The sequence below is a fragment of the Brachyhypopomus gauderio genome, chromosome 3, assembly GCF_052324685.1.
Source record: "Brachyhypopomus gauderio isolate BG-103 chromosome 3, BGAUD_0.2, whole genome shotgun sequence".
Taxonomy (NCBI): Eukaryota; Metazoa; Chordata; class Actinopteri; order Gymnotiformes; family Hypopomidae; genus Brachyhypopomus; species Brachyhypopomus gauderio.
In genome coordinates, this window is record NC_135213.1 from 11,585,319 (window position 1) to 11,607,526 (window position 22,208).

At 41.0% G+C, this 22,208-nt stretch overlaps 2 protein-coding genes across 4 annotated transcripts; one reads left to right on the forward strand and one right to left on the reverse strand.

The window, feature by feature from the left end:
• The first annotated feature begins 819 nt into the window (after window positions 1–819).
• On the forward strand, window positions 820–21,122 carry acsf2 (acyl-CoA synthetase family member 2). The gene is made up of 16 exons (XM_076999535.1): window positions 820–1,151; window positions 1,700–1,895; window positions 2,818–2,946; window positions 3,478–3,531; window positions 3,619–3,737; window positions 4,122–4,284; window positions 4,670–4,765; window positions 4,986–5,137; window positions 5,504–5,595; window positions 5,862–5,938; window positions 18,597–18,704; window positions 18,816–18,967; window positions 19,083–19,224; window positions 19,407–19,517; window positions 19,617–19,685; window positions 20,114–21,122. The coding sequence occupies exons 1-16, from the start codon at window positions 1,051–1,053 to the stop codon at window positions 20,162–20,164; spliced, it is 1,812 nt and encodes a 603-aa protein (XP_076855650.1). The 5' UTR covers window positions 820–1,050; the 3' UTR covers window positions 20,165–21,122.
• On the reverse strand, window positions 8,776–16,730 carry chad (chondroadherin). Of its 3 annotated transcripts, none has more exons than XM_076999537.1 (4): window positions 15,701–16,730; window positions 13,455–13,618; window positions 13,108–13,253; window positions 8,776–12,208 (listed from the first exon to the last, which is right to left on the reverse strand). In XM_076999537.1, the coding sequence occupies exons 1-3, from the start codon at window positions 16,481–16,483 to the stop codon at window positions 13,112–13,114; spliced, it is 1,089 nt and encodes a 362-aa protein (XP_076855652.1). In that variant the 5' UTR covers window positions 16,484–16,730; the 3' UTR covers window positions 8,776–12,208; window positions 13,108–13,111. The 3 variants fall into 3 exon arrangements, with proteins under 3 accessions (XP_076855652.1, XP_076855653.1, XP_076855651.1); XM_076999538.1 differs by having other exon boundaries at window positions 8,776–12,121; window positions 13,077–13,253; XM_076999536.1 differs by having other exon boundaries at window positions 8,776–12,121; window positions 15,701–16,729.
• Window positions 21,123–22,208: the final 1,086 nt, after the last annotated feature.

The window sequence follows — 22,208 nt, forward strand, 5'->3', positions numbered from 1 at the left end:
CAACATGACATTGGTGGATGGAACGAGACATGATGTCCCAGATGTGCTCGATTGGATTCAGGTCTGGGGAACGGGCAGGCCAGTCCACAGCATCAATGCCTTCATCATGCAGGAACTGCTGACACACTTCAGCCACTTGAGGACTAGCATTGTCATACATCAGAAGGAACCCAGGGCCCATTGCACCAGCATATGGTCTCACAGTCTGAGTCTGAGGATCTCATCCCGGTATCTAATGGCAGTTAGTGTACCTCTCTGGTCAGCACATGGAGGTCTGTGTGGCCCTCCAAAGAAATGCCTCCCAATTTCTTGACCCACTGCCAAACCGGTCATGCTGGAGGATATTGCAGGCAACAGAACATTCTCCACGGCGTCTTCAGACTCTGTCACATGTCCTCAGTGTGAACCTGCTCTCATCTGTGAAGACCACATCAGCCAATGGCAAATCTGCCAATCTTGGTGTTCTCTGGCAAATGCCAATCACCCTGCACGGTGTTGGGCTGTAAGCACAACCCCCACTTGTTGACGTCGGGCCCTCATACCACCTTCTTGGAGTCTGTTTCTGACAGTTTCAGCAGAAACATGGATATCACTGCTCCTCCTGTTCCTCCTTGCATAAAGGAGGTGGCAGCGGTCCGGCTGCTGTGTTGTTGACCTCCCACGGCCTCCCTATACTTGATATATTTTCGTGGTCAGGAAACAGGATTCTTACATAGTGTAAGTAACATCTTTTCATGTAGCTGATTGGGGCACAAAAAATAAATAATTAAATAGAAACATATAAGAAACTCTGGCGTCCCCTACTGGTCAAACGCAAAATCAAGTTAGTTTTAAAGCTTTTACTGGTAGTTCAAAGTTTAACTGTTCCAACGCCCAGTCAACCGTATTTTCGTCTTAAGTCGGACGATTAGATAAATTTACAACGATTTGATTTTCGATTTGCATGTGGATACATTCCTCTCGCGAATCGCCTTACAGTTTTTATTTGTGTTGTGCAAGACATACTCTTAACTCTTGAGGGGATTTTCCCGTTCAGCTTAAGATAGAGAAATGTTGCCGAGAATTGTGGCAAATCTACGCGTCCTCTCTTCCAAGAACTCGAGGGTTGTGCAAAGATTCTGGACCCCTTTACAGTGGGCTCATCAGAACCGGTGAGCACCAGCTGTGAGTTTCACTCACAACAATGTTTATGTCATTTTGCTGAATAGGTAATTTCAGAAAACCGTCAATGGACGTGCACAAATCCCATTTTAGCTTTCATGTGGTATATGCAATATTATATATAGGTATATAAAAACCTCTACCTCCCCCGACCACATTTTACACTTCCTGTTAATGTTTACATTTGTTTTAGAAAAAAATATTTGAAATGTAAAAACTATTATTATTATTTAAATGTACTTTTTCGACAGTTACATATTTTCGAGAGTTCATTTTGGTGTGAAAAGCTGTGGTAGCGTGAAATAAGTTTCTCCTAAACTATGGCGTGCAAGTAGACATTGGGGACTAAGATGTTGTGTAATGTTCGGATGTTGTTGTTCGTATGATGTCGTAAGATATACCAAAGAAGAATGAAAATTTATATATGTATTTCAAATATGTTTTATTTACGTATTACCACTACGCGCGAAAAATACACATTGAAGCAATATGAATATTTGATGTAAACATTCTCCACTTTGTTTGGACTTTTCCCCAGCGCTATCCATGTAGACGGTCCTCCCAGTGTTCCTGCTCTCACTACCAGCTATGCCCACGGAGTGTCTTCCTACTCCCTGCTGCCTCTCACTATGGGTCAGGCCTTGCTGGCCAGTGTGGAGCGTTGCCCTGACCGAGAGGCTGTCGTCTTCTCACAAAATGACATCAGGAAGACGTTTGCTCAGTTCCAGCATGATGTGAGGTCTTGCTTGCATGGGTTTTTGGCAAAAGCATGTGCATGAAGAGTTCATATTGCATTCACTGTTATCCCGTGCTGAATGCTTTGTACAGACTAAGAAAGAAGTAATGGAAAATTGAAATGGAAATGTATGAGCTTGTACAGGTGAACTAGGTTCTTTCTGCTTAGAACGCCACACTCAACCAAACCACTTAGTTGTTGCAGTTAGTTCAGTATAAGGATGATTGAGTTTCCCATTTTGTTTTTCTACTTACTGGTGACTTATGATGACTGATGATCTGACTGATCTGACTGAGCAGAACATTACACCGAACTAGGAGAAATAACACTGAATGATCTGTACATTTAATTCATGTCACCTGTTTAAGAATATCTTCCACCTCACCTCTTCCAGATTTAACTAAAGGATATCTCTGTTGACTGACATGTTTATAAACTGGACTTTGTTTTCTTTTTATCAGCTACTACAAAGGTAAACATTTTAACTTTGAAACGTTAAACACTCAAAGTTCAAATGTGACTTGGGAATAATTATAGTACCCTGTTTATCCCAGGGTTCACTGGGTAATGAGGCTTTTTTTGTGCGGTTTCCTCCCACAGTCCAAAAACGTGTGTTAGGTTGATTGTTCACTCAAAATTGCACATTACTTATATTCATGATAAAACAGTTCATGGGGCTTTTCACGGTTTCCTCTTTTATAGTACATTGTCAATCAGAAGTTCATCTCCTAGTTCTTTGCTATTCGGTCTAGTTAATCCATGCATATTTTACATAAATTTAGCCATTCATTATGCTTAATCCAACATTTGAATACTGTATATGTTGCAATATTCTATCAGTTACTTGGATATAATAAAGGGGAAGGAAGAAACGGTATAATAACGAGGCTCATATTAGGTTCTGTATTGTTTTGATGCAGGTAGATCAGGTTGCAGCAGGACTGCTGGCACTGGGACTGGAGAAAGGAGATCGCATGGGCATGTGGGGCCCAAACTCCTATGAATGGATCTTGATGATGTTCGCCACATCCAAGGCTGGCATCATTTTGGTGAGGTCCTGCTTTTCTTTATGAACATGTGTGTTCCAGCAGCCTTAGCAGTGCACTGTGAAGTGGACTACACAAGGTTTCAAACTTTGTATCTTTTTATTGTAAATAAATGTTACCCAATCAGTCTAATTCATCTGGTTATCTTTTACGTAGTTAGCTTATGTTGACCGTGCTGTTGTAATAAACTGCATTTGTAATAAAATGCATGTTGTGATAAATTGCATTTCCTTTGACCCACATTGGCGGATTAGAATGTACTGAACAAGGACACTGCGTACAGACCCTGTGGAATGCAATCTAGCTAATCTCTCTAGTAATTATATGTTCCGTTAGCACACCTGGTAGAGCAGGTAACTTAAAGTGCTAGCAACACAACAGCAATGAGTTTTGCTCCCAGGAAACTTAAATGGTGTCATATTAGTAAATCTAAATAAGTATGATACATATGTAAACCAATCTAGATAAACATACACAACAAAAGCTGTAAATATCAAATGAAAATGGTATTTGCTATTTCTTGGCATCCAACAGGTGGCGGTCAATCCAGCGTATCAACTGAATGAACTGGAATTCGTTCTGAGAAAGGTGCACCTAGTAGACTTATTAGTGCGTTCTGTTGACGTATTTTGCACCAGGCTTGTGTCAAGACAAATATTTTCTTTCTTGGTTTAGGTGCAATGCAAAGCAATTGTATGTCCATCGCAGTTCAAGACCCAGAGATACTATGGCATGTTGAGACAGCTCTGCCCTGAGTTGGATACTGCATGCCCTGGAGGACTAAAAAGTTCCAGGTGCATATAACGCAGGCATGAATATACAAAGCTGCCACTCACTTAACCCACCGCCATGTGTCTATAGTCCTAGATGTTCTGATGTTTATGAAAGGAAACGGTTGATCGTCTTTGAAAAATATATTCACTCTGAATACAGATGTAACAGGAGATTAAACAAAACTGCATTCTTGTACCAATAATGACCAGGGGGCAAACCTTGAACTGAAGACAGAAAGTTCCACTTCAGACATGTGGATTTCTCTCTTTACAGATTTCTTTCATGGATTTTTATTTCTACACTTTAATGAAGTGCCTCTTTACATGTAAATGTCCCTCATCTTTCAATTTTGCCACAGGTATATAATCAGACAAAAGTACCAAAGTCTCTGTTGGTCTGTTCAGTCTGCCAGACTTGCGTGTGGTGGTTGTGACGGACGGCCGGCATCCCGGAGCGTTTAACTGGAGTGATGTGATGCAGGCAGGGGAAAGCCAGCACTACCAGGAGCTACAGGGCCTCCAGAAGAAACTCTCCTCCAGCGACCCCATTAACATTCAGTTTACATCGGTACGGAGGAAAACGGCTCCACACGCTACTTGTTCTCACATCGTTGGCCATTACAATAATGATATTGAAGAAGGCTTCAGTATATAAATCTAACAAATCCCATTGTTTATGTTGTTTATAATCATACTGACCAATCTTGGATTTTAGTGCTCTTTGGGTGTTTAGGATCACAGGGTTCAGCACTGTATAGTGTTATTTTATCAAGATCACAGTACATGCTGATAGAAACAAAATTCAACATCTTTCTTTATATTGTGCAGGAATGTAGACTTGAAACCATAAAAATAAAGGCATGTGTTTAATTCCGTCAAGTGATTATACTAATTAATAGAATATAGCTTGACAAAAATGCTGCATTAAAAGCTGACAGTACTTCTGATTTCAGGGAACCACTGGAAGTCCCAAAGGCGTCGCCCTGACCCACCACAACATTGTCAACAATGCCTACTTTGTCGGCCTGCGTGTGGGCTATGACTGGAGGGTGAGCACATGCGTAGGGTGTGTGCTAGAATTTGGACTCTAGTGCCAGTTTCTTGAGTTTATTGGTATGTACAGTGTCTTGATCGAATGGTCGTGTCTTTTTAAAGCCTATAAAGCATCCCAACCATGTTACTCATATACGTAATAAAATAAACATTTATAAGGGCCAGAAACATTTGACATTCGTGCACGGTTTGACTCCATGTCCGTGTTCTGTTCAGGAGAATGTGCGCATCTGTCTGCCCGTGCCACTGTACCACTGTTTTGGGTCGGTGGGAGGAGGGATGATGCTGGCCATGCACAGGTGTACACTCATCTTTCCTTCCACTGCATATGATGGCCATGCCAACCTAGAAGCCTTGCAGAAGGAGAGGTATGCCCACATGGTGTTGCAGGATATTGGTTCTCTCAGTGATTTACATTGCCATCATGTGCACTGCTTTACATGTATGACAGCCAGTGTAAATATACAGAATGTTTCCTAAGAAGTATTGCAATTTGAAATTGTTAACACAATCATAGAAAGAAGGGCAGTGTTCCAGGAAGGGTTTAGAATAACATGATATATATTCAAATTGAAAATCTAATCGAAGTCTTTGTTTTCTAAAGAGTGACTTAAAATTATTTGATTAAACAAGCTGAGACTTTTTCCATTTAAATGAATAATAATGTACTGTTGTATGTACATGGCTACCATTTGTGATCTTGCATTTCTCATCATTTGACTGTACCTGTCCAGGTGTACGTTTGTCTACGGCACTCCTACTATGTACATAGACATGCTGGGGCAGCCTGACCTGGCTAAGTATGACCTGTCATCTGTTGATGCAGGTGAGTAATCTAGTATAACCAAAAATATCATCTCATCATCAAAGACCCATAAGCTTAAATAACTGGAATACTAACTGAACCTTTAGAAACACCTGCCTATATCCTTCACTCACTGGCCTTTAGAAAATTGCCAGCCAGCCTCTTTCACAGGACCATTGCTGCCTGTATTTGAATGTAGGAACAACAGTGACACTGATGTAGTAGTAATTCAGCCATGGTGTATATATGTTTTTTCTCTTTCTTTCTTTTTTTTTGACTTATGAAAGCAATCGTGGCTGGCTCCCCCTGCCCTCCTGAAATAATGAGGAAAGTCATCAACGTCATGCAAATCAAGGAACTGGTAGTGAGTAACTCTAATAATGTAATGTATCTGGCCTCATATGATTTCATTTGTTGATTTATTGATTTATAGTTAGTGCCTTGCAAAAGTTTGTCCCCCTTAGAAGTCATGGGATTCATTCAGAATGAAAGGAATATTGTTCCAGTCGGCATTTTTATTGCAAACCAATATGCTCTTAACACAGATTAAATTGCACTGAAAATCTTGTTTGTATAAGTATTCAGCACTTATGTTGCTTCAAACTAGAGTAAAACTTGAAAAAGCACCTTAGGATGCAATAACAGCTTTTTAGATAGCTAGCATAGGTTTCTTGGATTATGTTCAGGTGGTACCACAAATTCATGACTGGGTGGAGATTTGGACTTTGACATGGCCATTGTAGAATATTTACCGGGTTTTTAACCACTCCTACATGATTCTGGCCTTATCTTTCGGACCACCTGATCTTGCAATTAAGAATCTATGTAAGATGTGGAAAAATAGATGGCAACCTATTAAACAACAACAGCCTTATAACGCTTCTAACACTCTTGACACTATTGCAACAAGAATATATCTAAAATATTGTAGTAACCCACTAAAAGTCAAAGAGTACTGGAAATCACACAATCCACATGCTTGTGTCTTTATTTTCATAGCTTTCCTTCAGATTCACAAATTCTACTTGAGGTTGAAAGTAATTGGAAGCCATTTGTGTTTTTTAGGGCAGCAACATTTATCTGTAATGCTGGGGTGTTATGCAGGATGCTGAAACAAGCGAAAATAACATGGTAGCATTATTAGACAAAGCTGCACAGTTTAGTGCTTAGCACAATATAACACTGATAACACTCAACAGAGCGAGACTCAAAGTAGGGTAGACTCAACATACACGAGCGACATTGACAACATCGACACTCATACAGGTCCTTCTAAAAAAATTAGCATATTGTGATAAAGCTTATTATTTTTTGTAATGTACTGATAAACATTAGACTTTCATATATTTTAGATTCATTACCCACAACTGAAGTAGTTCAAGCCTTTTATTGTTTTAATATTGATGATTTTGCCAAAAGTAAAGAAAAAACAAAAATCTCAAAAAATTTGCATATTTCATCTGACCAATAAAAGAAAAGTGTTTTTAATACAAAAAAAGTCAACCTTCAAATAATTATGTTCAGTTATGCACTGAATACTTGGTCGGGAATCCTTTTGCAGAAATGACTGCTTCAATGCGGCGTGGCATGGAGGCAATCAGCCTGTGGCACTGCTGAGGTGTTATGGAGGCCCAGGATGCTTCGATAGCGGCCTTGAGCTCATCCAGAGTGTTGGGTCTCTCAACTTTCTCTTCACAATATCCCACAGATTCTCTATGGGGTTCAGGTTAGGAGAGTTGGCAGGCCAATTGAACACAGTACTACCATGGTCAGTAAACCATTTACCAGTGGTTTTGGCACTGTGAGCAGGTGCCAGGTCGTGCTGAAAAATGAAATCTTCATCTCCATAATGCTTTTCAGCAGATGGAAGCATGAAGCGCTCCAAAATCTCCTGATATCTAGCTGCATTGACCCTGCCCTTGATAAAACACAGTGGACCAACACCAGCAGCTGACATGGCACCCCAGACCATCACTGACTGTGGGTACTTGACACTGGACTTCAGGCATTTTGGCAATTCATTCTCCCCAGTCTTCCTCCAGACTCTGGCACCTTGATTTCTGAATGACATGTAAAATTTGCTTTCATCCGAAGAAAGTACTTTGGACCACTGAGCAACAGTCCAGTGCTGCTTCTCTGTAGTCCAGGTCGGGCGCTTCTGCCGCTGGTTCTGGTTCAAAAGTGGCTTGACCTGGGGAATGTGGCATCTGTAGCCCACAGGTCCCCCAAGGTCTGGAATTGGCCCTTTTCCACAATCTTCCTCAGGGTCCGGTCTCCTCTTGTCATTGTGCAGCGTTTTCTGCCACACAATTTCCTTCCCACAGACGTCCCACTGAGGTGCCTTGATACAGCATTCTGGGAACAGCCTAATCGTTCAGAAATGTCTTTGTGTTTTACCCTCTTGCTTGAGGGTGTCAGTGACGGCCTTCTGTACAGCAGTCAGGTTGGCAGTCTTACCCATGATTGCGGTTTTAAGTAAAGAACCAGGCTGGGAGTTTTTAAAAGCCTCAGGAATCTTTTGCAGGTGTTTAGAGTTTTTTGATTAAGATGATTAGGTTAATAGCTCGTTTAGAGAACCTTTTCATTATATGCTAATTTTGTGTTTTCATGAGCTGTATGCCAAAATCATCAGTATTAAAACAATAAAAGACCTGAAATATTTCAGTTGGTGTGCAATGAATCTAAAATATATGAAAGTTACATTTTTATCATAACATTATGAAAAAGAATGAACTTTATCACAATATGCAAATTCTTTTTAGAAGGACCTGTATATAATTTAAAATAAACAAGCCCCAATTGCTTAATAACCTAAGACATTTGGCTTACTTCCTCATGAGAGAGCCTCTCTGTGGTACTGTAGTAAGTACCACATGAGCTATCGTTAAGGAGGGGTTGTGTTAATGTGAGAAGATTGATTATAATTACTAGGTGGAGATAAGAGGTGTGGAAAGAGGGCCGTGGGGGCTATATCTGTATGTTGGAGAAAGTGATCTATTCAAAAATAAAAAAGGTAATAATGTATCACAAAGAGAAGAATGAAAATATCATTTTATAATAATTCACTAGAGGGAGACACAGGGTCATGCCCACTGGTCATCTGAAAGACTAAAGGTAGATTCCTAACACACACTCCTAACACATAGAAAACGTTATGGATGCCCCCTAAGAAAATGAATAAAAACACATTGACTAGATAACTTGTTCTTTAGGTATTGAATGTTTATTTAAAAAGTGATACAAGCCACTTATTACAAAAAGTTTAAAGAAAACAGAAAATTTGTAAATGTACATAATTGTTTGCCATGCAGTTATTTGGCAATACCCATATCAAATCTCCCTGATATTCATTACGTATGGAAATATTTACATATTTTTAGTAAATTGATCGTTTTTATTTGATTTGAAAGCACTGCAAAGCAACAAGTCAGTTTCCATATTTATTGTCTTCAGGAACAGATTTACATGTGCCAAAGTGAGATACTGATTTGGATTATTTACTGTGAATCCATCCTCACACCACAGTATTCAGAGCCACATTTATATACCTTCTTTGCCTTTTATATGCATCTTGTACCAGATTTATTCAGCAGTTTTGTTTCATTTTCCTATGTTCTCTCTGAGGAAAGGTCAGAAGATTCCTCTCTCGTGTTGGTCTGACCCCCAGGTCTAACATAAGGAAAAGAGGCCATGCTTAAGTGTTGTCTATGTCTTGGTCACATGAATTAGACTGTTTGTATAATTTGAGAATACATTTTACCAGAGAAGATAGGATAACGGTAAATGAACAGCTGAAGAGAGCAAGTAAATAAGCTCGTTTTGAACAATGGGAGCTGGAGATCTTTTGGCCTTTAATTCCCTTTGTATTGCACATCTTTCCACAGTGTCCCTGAACATTCATACAATGGTATGTTGGGTAGATGGTGGAAGTAACCAAAGCAGGAGGTTTTGTTGTCTTCACCATTGTAAAGAATGCTGCTGTCTGTGACCATCACATGATTCACAACCTTGAAGATAAGATAAAGTCTAGATCGGTTATCATGATATCATAATTACCACCAGTGTGAAGCATGATTACAATTGTTAATGTAAAAAACACATGAGATTTGAGAAGTTGAATGGTAATGGTGACTGAAGGTGAATGAGAAGGCAGGTTGCTTGCTTAACTCAAAAGTACAGGAAGCTTGGCAAGTTCCTCAGGATACAGTGCCTTGCGAAAGTATTCTGCCCCCTTGAACTTTAACCTTTGCCACATTTCAGGCTTCAAATAAAGATATTAAATAATTTTTTTTTTGTGAAGAATCAACAAGTGAGACACAATCGTGAAGTGGAACAAAATTTATTGGATATTAAAAAAAAAAATTTAACAAATAAAAAACTTAAAAGTGGGCCCTTTACTTCCAGTGCAACAAACAAACTCCAGAAGTTCAGTGAGGATCTCTGAATGATCCAATGCAAGCGATCATATTGAATTGGAAGGAGTATCAGACCACTGCAAATCTACCAAGACCCGCCCGTCCCTCTAAACTTTCATCTCGAACAAGGAGAAGACTGATCAGTCTTACTAAGGGCAGTCATGGCCTGGTGGTTAGGGAACTGGTCTTTTGACCGGAGGGTCGTGGGTTCGATTCCCAGACCTGAGGCTATAACTGAGGTGCCCCTGAGCAAGGCCCTTAACCCTCAATTACTCACTTGTATAAAAATGAGATAAAAATGTAAGTCGCTCTGGATAAGGGCATCTGCCAAATGCCGTAAATAATCAGACATGCAGCTAAGAGACTGAGGTTGGAGAGTCTGTCCATAGGACAATAATCAGTCATACACTGCACAAATCTGGCGTTTATGGAAGAGTGGCAAGAAGCCATTTCTCAAAGATATCCATAAAAAGTCTTGTTTAAAGTTTGCCACAAGCCACCAAACATATAGAAGAAGGTTTTTGGCCACAATGCAAACAATATGTTGTATGGCGTAATATGGCGTAAAAGCAACACATATCATCACCCTGAACACACCATCCCCACTGTCAAACACGGTGGTGACAGCATCATGGTTTGGGCCTGCTTTTCTTCAGCAAGGACAGGGAAGATGTTTAAAATTGATGGGAAGATGGATATAGCCAAATACAGGACCATTCTGGAAGAAACCCTGTTGGAGTCTGCAAAAGACCTGACACTGGGGCAGAGATTTATCTTCCAACAAGACAATGATCCAAAACAAAATCTACAATGGAATGGTTCACAAATAGACGTATCCAGGTGTTAGAATGGCCAAGTCAAAGTCCAGACCTGAATCCAATAGAGAATCTGTGGAAAGAGCTGAAAACTGTTCACAAACGTTCTCCATCCAACCTCACTGAGCTTGAGCTTTTATGCAAGGAAGAATGGGCAAGAATTTCAGTCTCTCAATGTGCAACACTGATAGAGACATACCCCGACACTGATAGAGACATACCCCGACACTGATAGAGACATGCCCCGACACTGGTAGAGACATGCCCCGACACTGATAGACAGACCCCAACACTGATAGACATGCCCCAACACTGATAGAGACAGACCCCGACACTAATAGAGACATGCCCCGACACTGATAGAGACAGACCCCGACACTGATAGACAGACCCCGACACTGATAGACATACCCCGACACTGATAGAGACAGACCCCGACACTGATAGAGACAGACCCCGACACTGATAGAGACAGACCCCAACACTGATAGAGACAGACCCCAACACTGATAGACAGACCCCAACACTGATAGAGACAGACCCCGACACTGATAGAGACAGACCCCGACACTGATAGAGACATACCCCAACACTGATAGAGACATACCCCAACACTGATAGAGACATACCCCAACACTGATAGAGACAGACCCCGACACTGATAGAGACAGACCCCGACACTGATAGAGACAGACCCCGACACTGATAGAGACAGACCCCGACACTGATAGAGACAGACCCCAACACTGATAGAGACAGACCCCAACACTGATAGAGACATGCCCCAACACTGATAGAGACAGACCCCAAGTGATTTGCAGCTGTAATCGCAGCAAAAGCACTACAAGAGGGCCGAATCATTTTGCACGCCCCTTTTTTTTTTTTGCACTTTTCAGTTTTTTATTTGTTAAAAAGGTTTAAAATATCCAATGAATTTCGTTTCACTTCAAGATTGTGTCCCACTTGTTGTTGATTCTTCACAAACAAATAATTTATATATTTGTTTGAAGCCCAAAATATGGCAAGTTCAAGGGGGCCGCAAACTTTCGCAAGACACTGTATGTTCAGAGTTGGAGCACAGTGTGTGTATCCAACACTGTAGGAATAAATGTCATGTACTCTACAATTTTACTTTGATATTTGCAGCTTTTCCAACAGATGTTTGATATCTCCAAACATATCTCTTTGTTTCTTGTTTTATTTATCATAAATTTGCGTGCCACTTCATAGAATTGAAAAGAAAAGAGCGGAATGTCCTGAAATAGAAAGTAGCGTTGCTTCCCTTCACTGCACGTGTCTCCTGGACAGACGTCTCCTCTGTAAAGACACAAAGAAAGCAGCCGAGTCAAACAGCCTAGCACCACACTGGTCGTCCACGACTGTGATACTCGGTGCTGGACAGAGCTATAGAACCAAAATGGAAAAGCACAGGCCCAGAGGGCAAAGAATAATTTAGAACAATCCAGAGAAAGAAGGAGGAGGACAGACGGGGAATAAAAGACAGTAATTTACTGCAAAACAAGATGGGAACATAAGACCATGTTGTGATCACAATAATAGTATCACTATTCATCTTCTTCAAATAATGAGAGAAAATATATGGCAGGTCGACGAACATAATGATGTTTGATTTCTTGATGAGTAACAGAATATTTTGTTAAAAGAAATATGAGAAGGGTGGTGGGGAGTGGAAACTACAGTAGATCAGCTACCATTCATAAATATGGTAGGCTGACAAAAAATGTCCACCATTTGTTACAAAATCCAGGGCCTGACTAAAAGAGCCATGCAAAGTAATTTTAATCATGAATTTTAATAGTCATCTTTGACCATTTACTTTATGTAAATTTTTTTTTTTTAATTAAATTTGATAAAAATCTAGTTTTGGGGAATATGTTTCACTAAATTTTCTTTAATAATTTCTGTTTAAGGAAATGAGTTATGTAATTTCTGTATACAGAAGCCAAGAATGTAACCAAGTATTTGTTTAAGGACTAGATGAGTCCTCCAATACCTCCAAAATGTTGCTGTTGAACTTTTGAATAACACTTTTCAGGAAATCAGTTAAATATGGTGTTTGTAAACCTGTCCTGTGAATGAGTCTCTTATTGATGCTGTGAGAGAGCGGAGAACATGGAAATTCGAGATCAAATTCTTAGAATTATTGCATTTTTTTTGTGATATGTTTGCAAGTCATGATAACATTGTCATTGCTTAGTGATGTAAGTTCTTAAGATCACAAGCTCCATACAGTTTTACATCACTTAAATACCTCCACAGAGGCGCGCTCCCTTCTTAAATACCTCCTCAGAGGCGTGCTCCCTTCTTCTCTCTCTTGGTCTTCACTTTGCATCGGCTAAAAGCAGTGCTGTCTCTTATCTGTTTGCCCCTCTGACTGCCAGGAGACGAACAAAGTGCTTCAGGGCGAAGACGAGTGGAGTCCATCCATCTAGAGATGCGAAGATGTTTGAAAAAAATAAGCTTTTATGAGCTTTTATGCTAGTAAGAACATTGAATACATGATGAGCATTGTTGCATTGACTTTGTCAGTACCCAGTATTTGTCTTTTTCATAACAACTTGGGATATAAAAGTAATTTATACCATCATAAACAATGGAATAGCTGTGGTGTAGTAAAGTAGGTCCTTACTTCCTAAGGCTTGCTAACTGACAGGTGCAGCTCCATGGGTTGTTGGACAGGGTCATATTCTGGATGGTGGTGAACACGAGACTGCTTGGTAATGTCTTTAGTCTGTTGTTCTCCAGATGCAGAGACTTTAGAGCAGTTACCCCCTCAAAAGCAGCGTTGGAGAACTAGATGGGTGAAAATAATGGGCCAGACATCATTTCTCTTGAACTGTGTCAATCCAAGGTAGCTGAAAACACGTGATTTGGGACTTTTCTGATTGGTTCTTGTCTGTAAAAAGTGTGCCTTGTATCCTACTGGATCTCTTAATTTGGAATTTCTCTAGATGGACCCCACTTCTTGTGTCACTTAGGAGAATGTGCGTTTGATATTCAGTTTCTCCTTATTTGAGCCTTTTTCTTTATTCTGGTTTTGTAAAGGTTTCTTTTCACATGAGTGAGCTCTGACATGCCTTCACCTGTACCAAAGCTTCCTTCCCAGCCCTCTATTACACTTCAGAAGGAACTGCTAGGCTGTGAAAAACTGCACAGAGGTGCTAGAGGAGCGGTTGTGCTTGGTGCGAAGGTAGTAACCCTAAGCATTAAAAGAGGGTGGTTCTGGGAGCAGACATTGCACACGGGCTGCAGGAGCAGGAGTTGGTTTGGATGTGTTATATAAGAGCAAAAGAGATACGCTTATTTAGAAGTCATTTTTGGAAAATTCCACTCAAGGAGAGTTAGAGTTAGAGAGCGAGAGAGAGAGAGATTGGTAATTTGAGGCTGTGGAAGATGGATGACTTCCAGCATGGAAGGGTTGTTTTTGCAGCCTCTTTCTCTACTCTGCACCATCAGACACCCTGTATTGCCAAAAATGTCTCTGAAGAAGTGAACTGTGCATTCAGGTGGGAAAACTCCAGACTAAAAATACCTCTCTTTAGGGGCCTCAGAACACCCTGCCACCATTTAGTGCTCTGCTAACCCTAAATGACTGGATTCCTGGCTGCCTCATGTGTGGGGGGGAAATCGTAGAGCTCAAAAGGACACGTATGATTATTAGACCGAGACAGGTTTGGATGGTGGCTGGCAAACAAACAGATGCTAAAAATATCCCAGTGAGATCTACTGCTTCCTTTCATACCATGACATAGATGCACGCATGTAACTTAAATGAGGAACAAGGCAACCTCTGTTGCTGCTTGATGCACCTTACTGCATATTATGTTTGGTTCTAGTGGGAACCCAGACCCCAGAGTGTACTGGCAGTTGCTAGCATCTGTTATTCATGGCATTGCTGAACTTTAGCTGACATGAATGTTTTCTCGCTCTGAAGCAAGAAGTATAAGGTTTATATGTTGATTCTGTATTTGGTACAAGCCCTTCAATTTGCCACAAGAATAATGCTTTAGATTGATCTTGAATGGTCTTTGGATAAGAAAATGTGCTTTCTCTGTCTGGTATTAATGACAGAAGTGACTTTGTGTGGAAATATAGCTCTAATAGAGCAAAGAGCTCTGGTGTCCTTCTATGTAAGGCCTCTTGCAGAGGCAGGAGAGGGGAATTCTACTGATCTCAGCACATGTGACTCCTCTAAGGCCTCAGGGCAAGAGGAGCATGGGGTCATGGGGTCAACCTCAGGAGGACCTCATTAAAGTGAGGGAGTGAAAATAGGTTGTGCTTGAAACATTGGATGTTGTGCTTTACATAACAAATGCTAACTAGATTAGATTTAAATATTGTGTAAATATATTTATTGATGCTTATATATTTAAACATATTGAATTACACCAAAATGTAAAAATGCAAGTTTCCCCTCAAGAGAATGATTAGCAAACTGGTCAGTCTGTGTCAAGACTGTTTAGTCAATAAACAGATTGCCAGTTTCCTGTTTTTCACAATTTCAAGTCTGAAATGCATTTAAATATGTTTACTCTCTGGGATTTTGGCAGTTATTACTTGATTTAGTTTTCAAAGTAATAGCCTCATTAACTCAGAAATATGGTATGTACACTTGGTGTTTACCAATGAAAGACCACAAGGAAACCAAACATGAGCGAAGCGTCATACAGCCAGATTTTTACAGAGTGGTAGTAGAGAAGAACCTACATAATGATTTGTGTCCAGCCCAGACTTGTGTGATTTATCTGCATAGCCAATAAAATAATGTGTGCCTGGTTTAAAATACATCTATAACTGTCATCAATTCTAGTTAGCCAAACCTAATTTAAAGTATGGAACCAGCGTTATAGTTAATTGCATGCTAGAGAAACTCACCTTCTCCAGACCCATATCATTCAGATGCAGTTTCTCCATGTAGCGCCCAAAGCTTCTGAAAGCGTGATCGGGGATGAAGCTGAGTGGGTTCTTTGACAAATTAAGCTCCTCAATAACGCGTAGCTTACTCATGGCCAGGATGGGGTAGGTAGACAGCTTGTTTTGGTCCAAGGTGAAAACCGCCAGGTTCTCCACCTCGTCCAATGAGCCCGGCTGCAAAGAGCTCAGGTCGTTTCCACTCATGTGCAGCCAGCGCAAGTCTTTGGCGCCCGTAAAAGTGCCTGGCTGCAGCTCTCGGATCTTGTTGTTATCAAGCTGCAGGATAAACAGGTTGATCATGGGGGAGAAGATGCCTTTCGAAAGACCCGAGATGCGGTTGCCGTCCAGGTAAAGATAGGTGAGCTCGGCTAGGTCCTCGAAGGCTCCGGCTTTGATAGTGCTGATCTCATTGTTGGACAGGTACAGGTAGATGAGCTTCCTGAGTCCCTTGAACGCCTGGCTGGCGATCTCCCGTATCTGGCAGTGCTGCAGGTGCAGAGAGATTAGCCCCTTCATTTCGCTAAAGCTTCCTGTTGCGAGCATGCCAAGGTTGTTGCGCTGCATGTTGAGGAGACGAGTTGCCTCTGAGATGCGTGGCATCTTCTTCAGACCGACGTTGTCACAGATGACATGCTGTAGGTCACCATGACAGTGACATGGAATAGGACACTGGCTTTGTACAGCTACTATGAAATATGCAAAAACCTGCACACAGACCACTAGCTGGATCCTGATAACCCGCATGATGATCCTGCTCTCTGTCCGTCTCCTACCCTTTGCCTGTCGTCCTGCCGTCTGCTGGGCCCGTCTAGCAGAAGGGAAGGTATTTGGACAGCAACAAGGCTACATGCACAGCCTCAGAGAGCACAAAGAGAGAAAGAAAGAGAATGTGAGAGTGGTGAAAGAGAGAGCCAGAGGTGAGCTGGAGAGAGGGTGTGTGACAGGGAAAGAGGGCAGTGCAAAAGATTCGTGTAAGACTTTACAGAGGAATGGCAGTCATCTCAGTGCAGGACATATAATATTTACTCATGCTAGAAAAAAATTTGTTTTTTTCCCTGGGCTCGGGGCTGACTCGATGTGTGTTTGTGTGTGGCTTTATGGTGTAGCCTTCTAGGGGATGTGAAATATCTTTGAGAAAATTTGCTTCTAGTCATTCAACTTCTTTAGCAACGTTTGCCACTTTTATGTCAGAGCAGAGTGGTTTTGGTATAAAGAAATAACTTGTGCAAAGTTATTGTTCATGCCACAAAATCATTTCCATTCCAGCGGCCATTCCTTTTCACACGGCTTTGTGAACGTTTGGTCCGCATGTGGAATTTGACAAAATAAAATATAATGGACACAAAAGTGGTTTTCTGCTTCAACATTTCAAAAACAACACCCTTTAAAAAATCTGCTATTAGAACCTCATTAAATATGGATGGACTGAGATGCTGTTCTAGCGTTTGGGAGGTTGAAGCAGGACTGTGGTGTCTCGCCACACCTCCCATTGTTTTGAATTTAGTGGTGTGGAAAAAAGGGAGCTCGTCCTGTGTGGCCAGCGGTTTATAACACAGGGCCGAGTGAGAGGTAGCCGAGTGTTTTAAAACACATAATCATAGCCAGATGTTTGGCTCGAGTCAAGTCACAACAATAGAAATGAATTTCTCCTTCAGTGTGTCTAAAAAAGAGGAAAGAAAAAGAATAAAACAACAACTGCACATTCCTCTATAGAAATACCACATATGTCGGTATGTAAAGTATTTCATAAACCACCAGTGAATTGCAGAGATCTTGACCTTCACCCAGTTTCTGTATTTATTTTAATTACTGGGATTATTGGGTCTTCCACAGGAAATATGCTGGTGTTCGTTCTAATGGGGAGGCACAGAGTTTTAAACTTTAAACATTTGAAGTACTGGCAATCTAGAGCTAGGGATGGCCAGTGGTTCATGGGCACACATCATCTGAGGCTTTGAATATGAATATGGCAGCTGCTCTCAAGGTTGCTGGAATCTAGTGTTTGCTCAACAGATTTGTCGTTTTATTGAGAAAGCATATCTCTCAGGATGTCAGGTACACGTTCACACACGGTCTCAGTCTCGTCCCCTGTGAAGGTCAGCCTGCACCACTATCTTTCTTACACTGATGACCAACATGGCCAATCGGTCAAGTGATTACGACTAATCACCTCTTTTAATGACTCCTTTTGATTCGGTCTGTTGATTCAATAGCAGAGTAACAGGCATGACTAGTTAGTCGTGTGTGTGATGGAGAGGTCCACTGGGGGACTACGGTACAGTGGTGCAGGTGAGTCAGTTCTCAGATGTGCACAACATACCTCACCTGCCTTCCATGCCCGGTGTCCACCACATGCTGGCATGGCCGGCTGCCCCCCCGTGGGCCGGTTTGGGCAGGACGGTAGACTGTTGATGGACTTGCCACTTTTACCAAGGCCTACTGTAGGTATGTGTAAGGTGTGGGTGCTGGGGTCCAGGCATAGACCTCACATTTGAGTAAAGTACTCAAGTAGCTTTCAATTGGTCCTATTAACAATATTAATAATTATTAACAGAATATTAACTAAGTATATTAGCTACTTATCTGAGAACAGAAGCATGGATGCACAGGAAAACAGCGCTGAGAAAGACCATGGGACCTTTGTGTTTGAACATGGGCTTAGTGTTGTTTGATACATCGACTCCTGTATCTAGCGGTATCTAGCGACTCCTGTATCTAGCGGTATCCAGTGCTATTGGACTGGCTTAGATGCATTCTATGATTAGACGACAAAGCGCTTGTACAAATCACTCCGGATAAGCGTCTGCTTAATGAGGTAAATGTAAATGATTTATACATTTTTTTAATGTTGTCACAGATCGCCTATGGTACCACTGAGAACAGTCCTGTGACCTTTTGTGGCTACCCACTTGATGACTTGGAGAGAAAGACAGAGACGGTGGGATGTATTTGCCCCCATACTGAGGTACAGTGTGCATCAGTTTTCTTCACGTGTGGACGTATGTGCTGTTGCTTTATATTCCCTAGGCCCTCTTTTGGCAACTATAGATACATGACTAATGTCTATTGTGTTTAGGCAAAGGTGGCTAACCCTGTAACAGGGGAAATAGTTCCACTTGGATCCCAGGGAGAGCTGATGATCAGAGGTTACTGTGTCATGCTGGAGTACTGGGGGGACGAGGCCAAGACCAAAGAGGTTATCTCTAAAGATAACTGGTATAAGACTGGGTGAATACCAAGGCATCCAGCAGCATATTTACTTTGAGATAAAAAACTGGCCAGAAAACCAGTACATAAGAAGCATGATGAGATTTCACGAAAGTCTGCTTACCATGTTTCACAGTGATATCGCCAGCATGGACAAATTTGGATACTGCAAAATAGAGGGACGCATCAAAGATATGGTTATCCGGGGAGGAGAAAACATCTATCCTGCTGAAATCGAAGAGTTCCTGCACACACACCCCAAAGTCCATGAGGCACAGGTGAAAAAATAAACCAGTTGTTTCACCAAGTGTTGGTTCTGTGCCAGAACAGTTTGTGGGAAAGTAGAAAGCAGATTCATGAAGCTGAATCTTTGTTCAACCATTTTGTTTTTGTTCAACCATTTTGGGGGGCGAGGGAGCATCACGTGGTTGCAGCGTCCCACTTCTCTCCCTGCCTGCAGGTGATCGGGGTGAAGGATGAGAGGATGGGTGAGGAGATCTGTGCATGCATCCGACTGAAGCCCGGGCAGGAGTGCACCGTGGAGGAGATCAGGAGCTACTGCAGAGGCCAGGTGTTTACATTTTAACGGCAAAAGCACATCAGCTTTTATAGCACACCTCACGTCATGTCTTGATAACCTGATTTCATCTTTCTGTCTGTCCATCTGCAGATTGCCCATTTCAAGATCCCACGTTATGTGACTTTTGTTGAGAGTTTTCCTCTTACGGGCTCAGGAAAGGTAAGTGTGTAGTCCTGGCATCGATCTCTCCACAGGCATGACTTGTATTACCAGCTACAACATAGCTAGAGTGAATATAAACGCAAGTAGGACTAGAAAAATTAATTTCATTCCATGGATATAATTTACTTAGACCTGTAGTCTAAGCAAACTACCTTTACAAATTCCTTGTGGTCAGCATATTTTTATTTGTCTCTATGGACACACTTTGGAAAAAATGTAAAAAATGTAAGGGTGGTGTGTATTTGGACCTAATCACATCCATCTCTAGACTGGAGAAATCTGAGCAATTTCCTTGTCTGCACAAAATCGGCTGCAGCGGTAGTCAGGGGCAGCTGTCTCTACACTCCTTCAGCTTTGTGGTTTATAGCTGAAGGATTAAGGCCTTAAATAGCATTGTGGTTGTTTCTTTTCTTCACCTTCTTCAGATCCAGAAGAACAAACTGCGAGAGCAGATGGAGAAGCAGCTGGGACTCTGAATACAAGAGACTTGAAGTGTTTTTAAAAGCCAGATGTGGGTCGGCAGCCTCGTTATGCTTCTGTAGGATCTTCATGTCTACCTTCACTACAGTATCTTATTTGTATCATGTATAATGTATCAGTTATCCAACCTCTTATTGTCCCACTGAATCTGAATTCATTCAGCTTTTTTAGATGTGTGAAACTAATATGTTGTCTTATGAATGGGCAAGAAAGTTACTCTGAAATATTTTAGTGAACCAATTTTTTATGTATAACATACAATATGTATATCATCACTGTGGCAAGATTAGCATATAAGTATTTTTGTTTGTGCATTTTGTTTTTACATAAAGGCAGTCTATAGTCCAAAGGTCTAAAATACCAAAGATGTTTGGTCCTTAATAGATTTTCTTTGTCCGTTTTTTGTCAAATTTATTTTTCTCACAAATAGGAAAATCACAAATAGATTTAATCATATGTTAGTGTGTAGTGTAACAATGGATGAAACAAATGTGTTCTGTCTTACCGTACATTTCACAGATGCTTCATCTGATCAACACACACATACTACTCCATGTTGTATCTGTGACAGGTTATAGTTTCAATTCATTGTTAATACAGGACAGTTGTCATAGGATCACTCCTTTTGATCTCAGGTTTCAGTGTCTAATGTGTCATGCAGGTCAGTTTGATTAAATAAGAGATTATTTTATTTGTCCAGTGGTAGGATTTTGAAATCAACACCATATGCCACATGGCAATGTTATCCGTTAGTACTGTGGAAAGAGATGGCAATTCTGGTGTGTACTTAACAAGGTTTGGTTAAACACTTTTACAAGGAACGCATGGACTTGGATGTTTCTCTTAAGCTGTTAATGATGTAATCATGATCTCCAACATTGTTGAAGGTAAATAGGTATGTTTGCATAGTGTATAGCAATGCAAAAAAATTAATAAATACGAGCTTGATTTGTCTCTTTTATTAATATATGTGAAAATATTGTAACCCAGTGATGAACATTCAAGCACACAAAATCACATACAAAGAAGCATAATGTTGTTAACCAAAAGTAGATTGTTAACCAAAAAGTAACCAAAAGTAAATTGTTAACCAAAAAAATGTAAATTCTTATACATTACAGTTTAGTACTACAGCATGTCTACGGTAAATATCAAAGGCCAAAGTCATTAGAACACTGATAAAAGGATTCCTGACTATATGTTATTGCTCGATGTTTGTTGTTGAAAGCAACAACTTTCACCAGCTGTTTAAAACACCAGTCACAGTGGTGCTGAACTCCTCAGGCTAATTAACTGACTAACTAAGGCATCAATAACTATTCAAGACTGGATTCACCATTGTGACGACGTAGGAGAAAAAATGGTGGATAGTAAAATAAACTTATCTCTGTAGTGTCCTGGCCAAAAACACAAAGGACGACTTCATGTGGGGTAACAAAAGGGGTTTAATGTGTTTTTACCACCACGCATCTTTACTTCGTCTACCGGACAGCTCAGACTAGCACGCAGGCTACAACCAAAACGTCTCAGTCAGAAGCACTTCACACACACACACTCTCTCTCTCTCTCTCTCTCTCTCAGTCTGTCTGCCTGTCTGTCTGTGGTTCAGGCCTTACTTGATTGGTGGAGGCACTGTGGAACTCTCCAGTGCATAGTTGACTGGGAAGGCCCAGAGAAGAGAAGAATCCATGGGTCCTTGGTTGGGATACCTTGGACCCCTCACTCATCCACACATTCCATGCTGAGCACCATGACTGAGGTGAGCCCTGCCATCTTGCTGTTGAAATACAAAGTAACACCCCTTTGAGGGAGAGTGATGTAACATCCGCAAAGCACTCTACTCCCAGAAGAACTGAATAAACCTGTTCAATCGATCAACCATGCCCACCTAATTCATCATGTCCAGAATACTAATGTTCCGCACCTGTCATTGTCTCTTGGCTTCCTGTTTAACCCTCTCCTCCCCATTTCCTTATTGTGAAGTATTGTTTCTGTCTAGTCATACTGAGTGATTCTCTGGTCTTTTATCTCTCAGGTGTT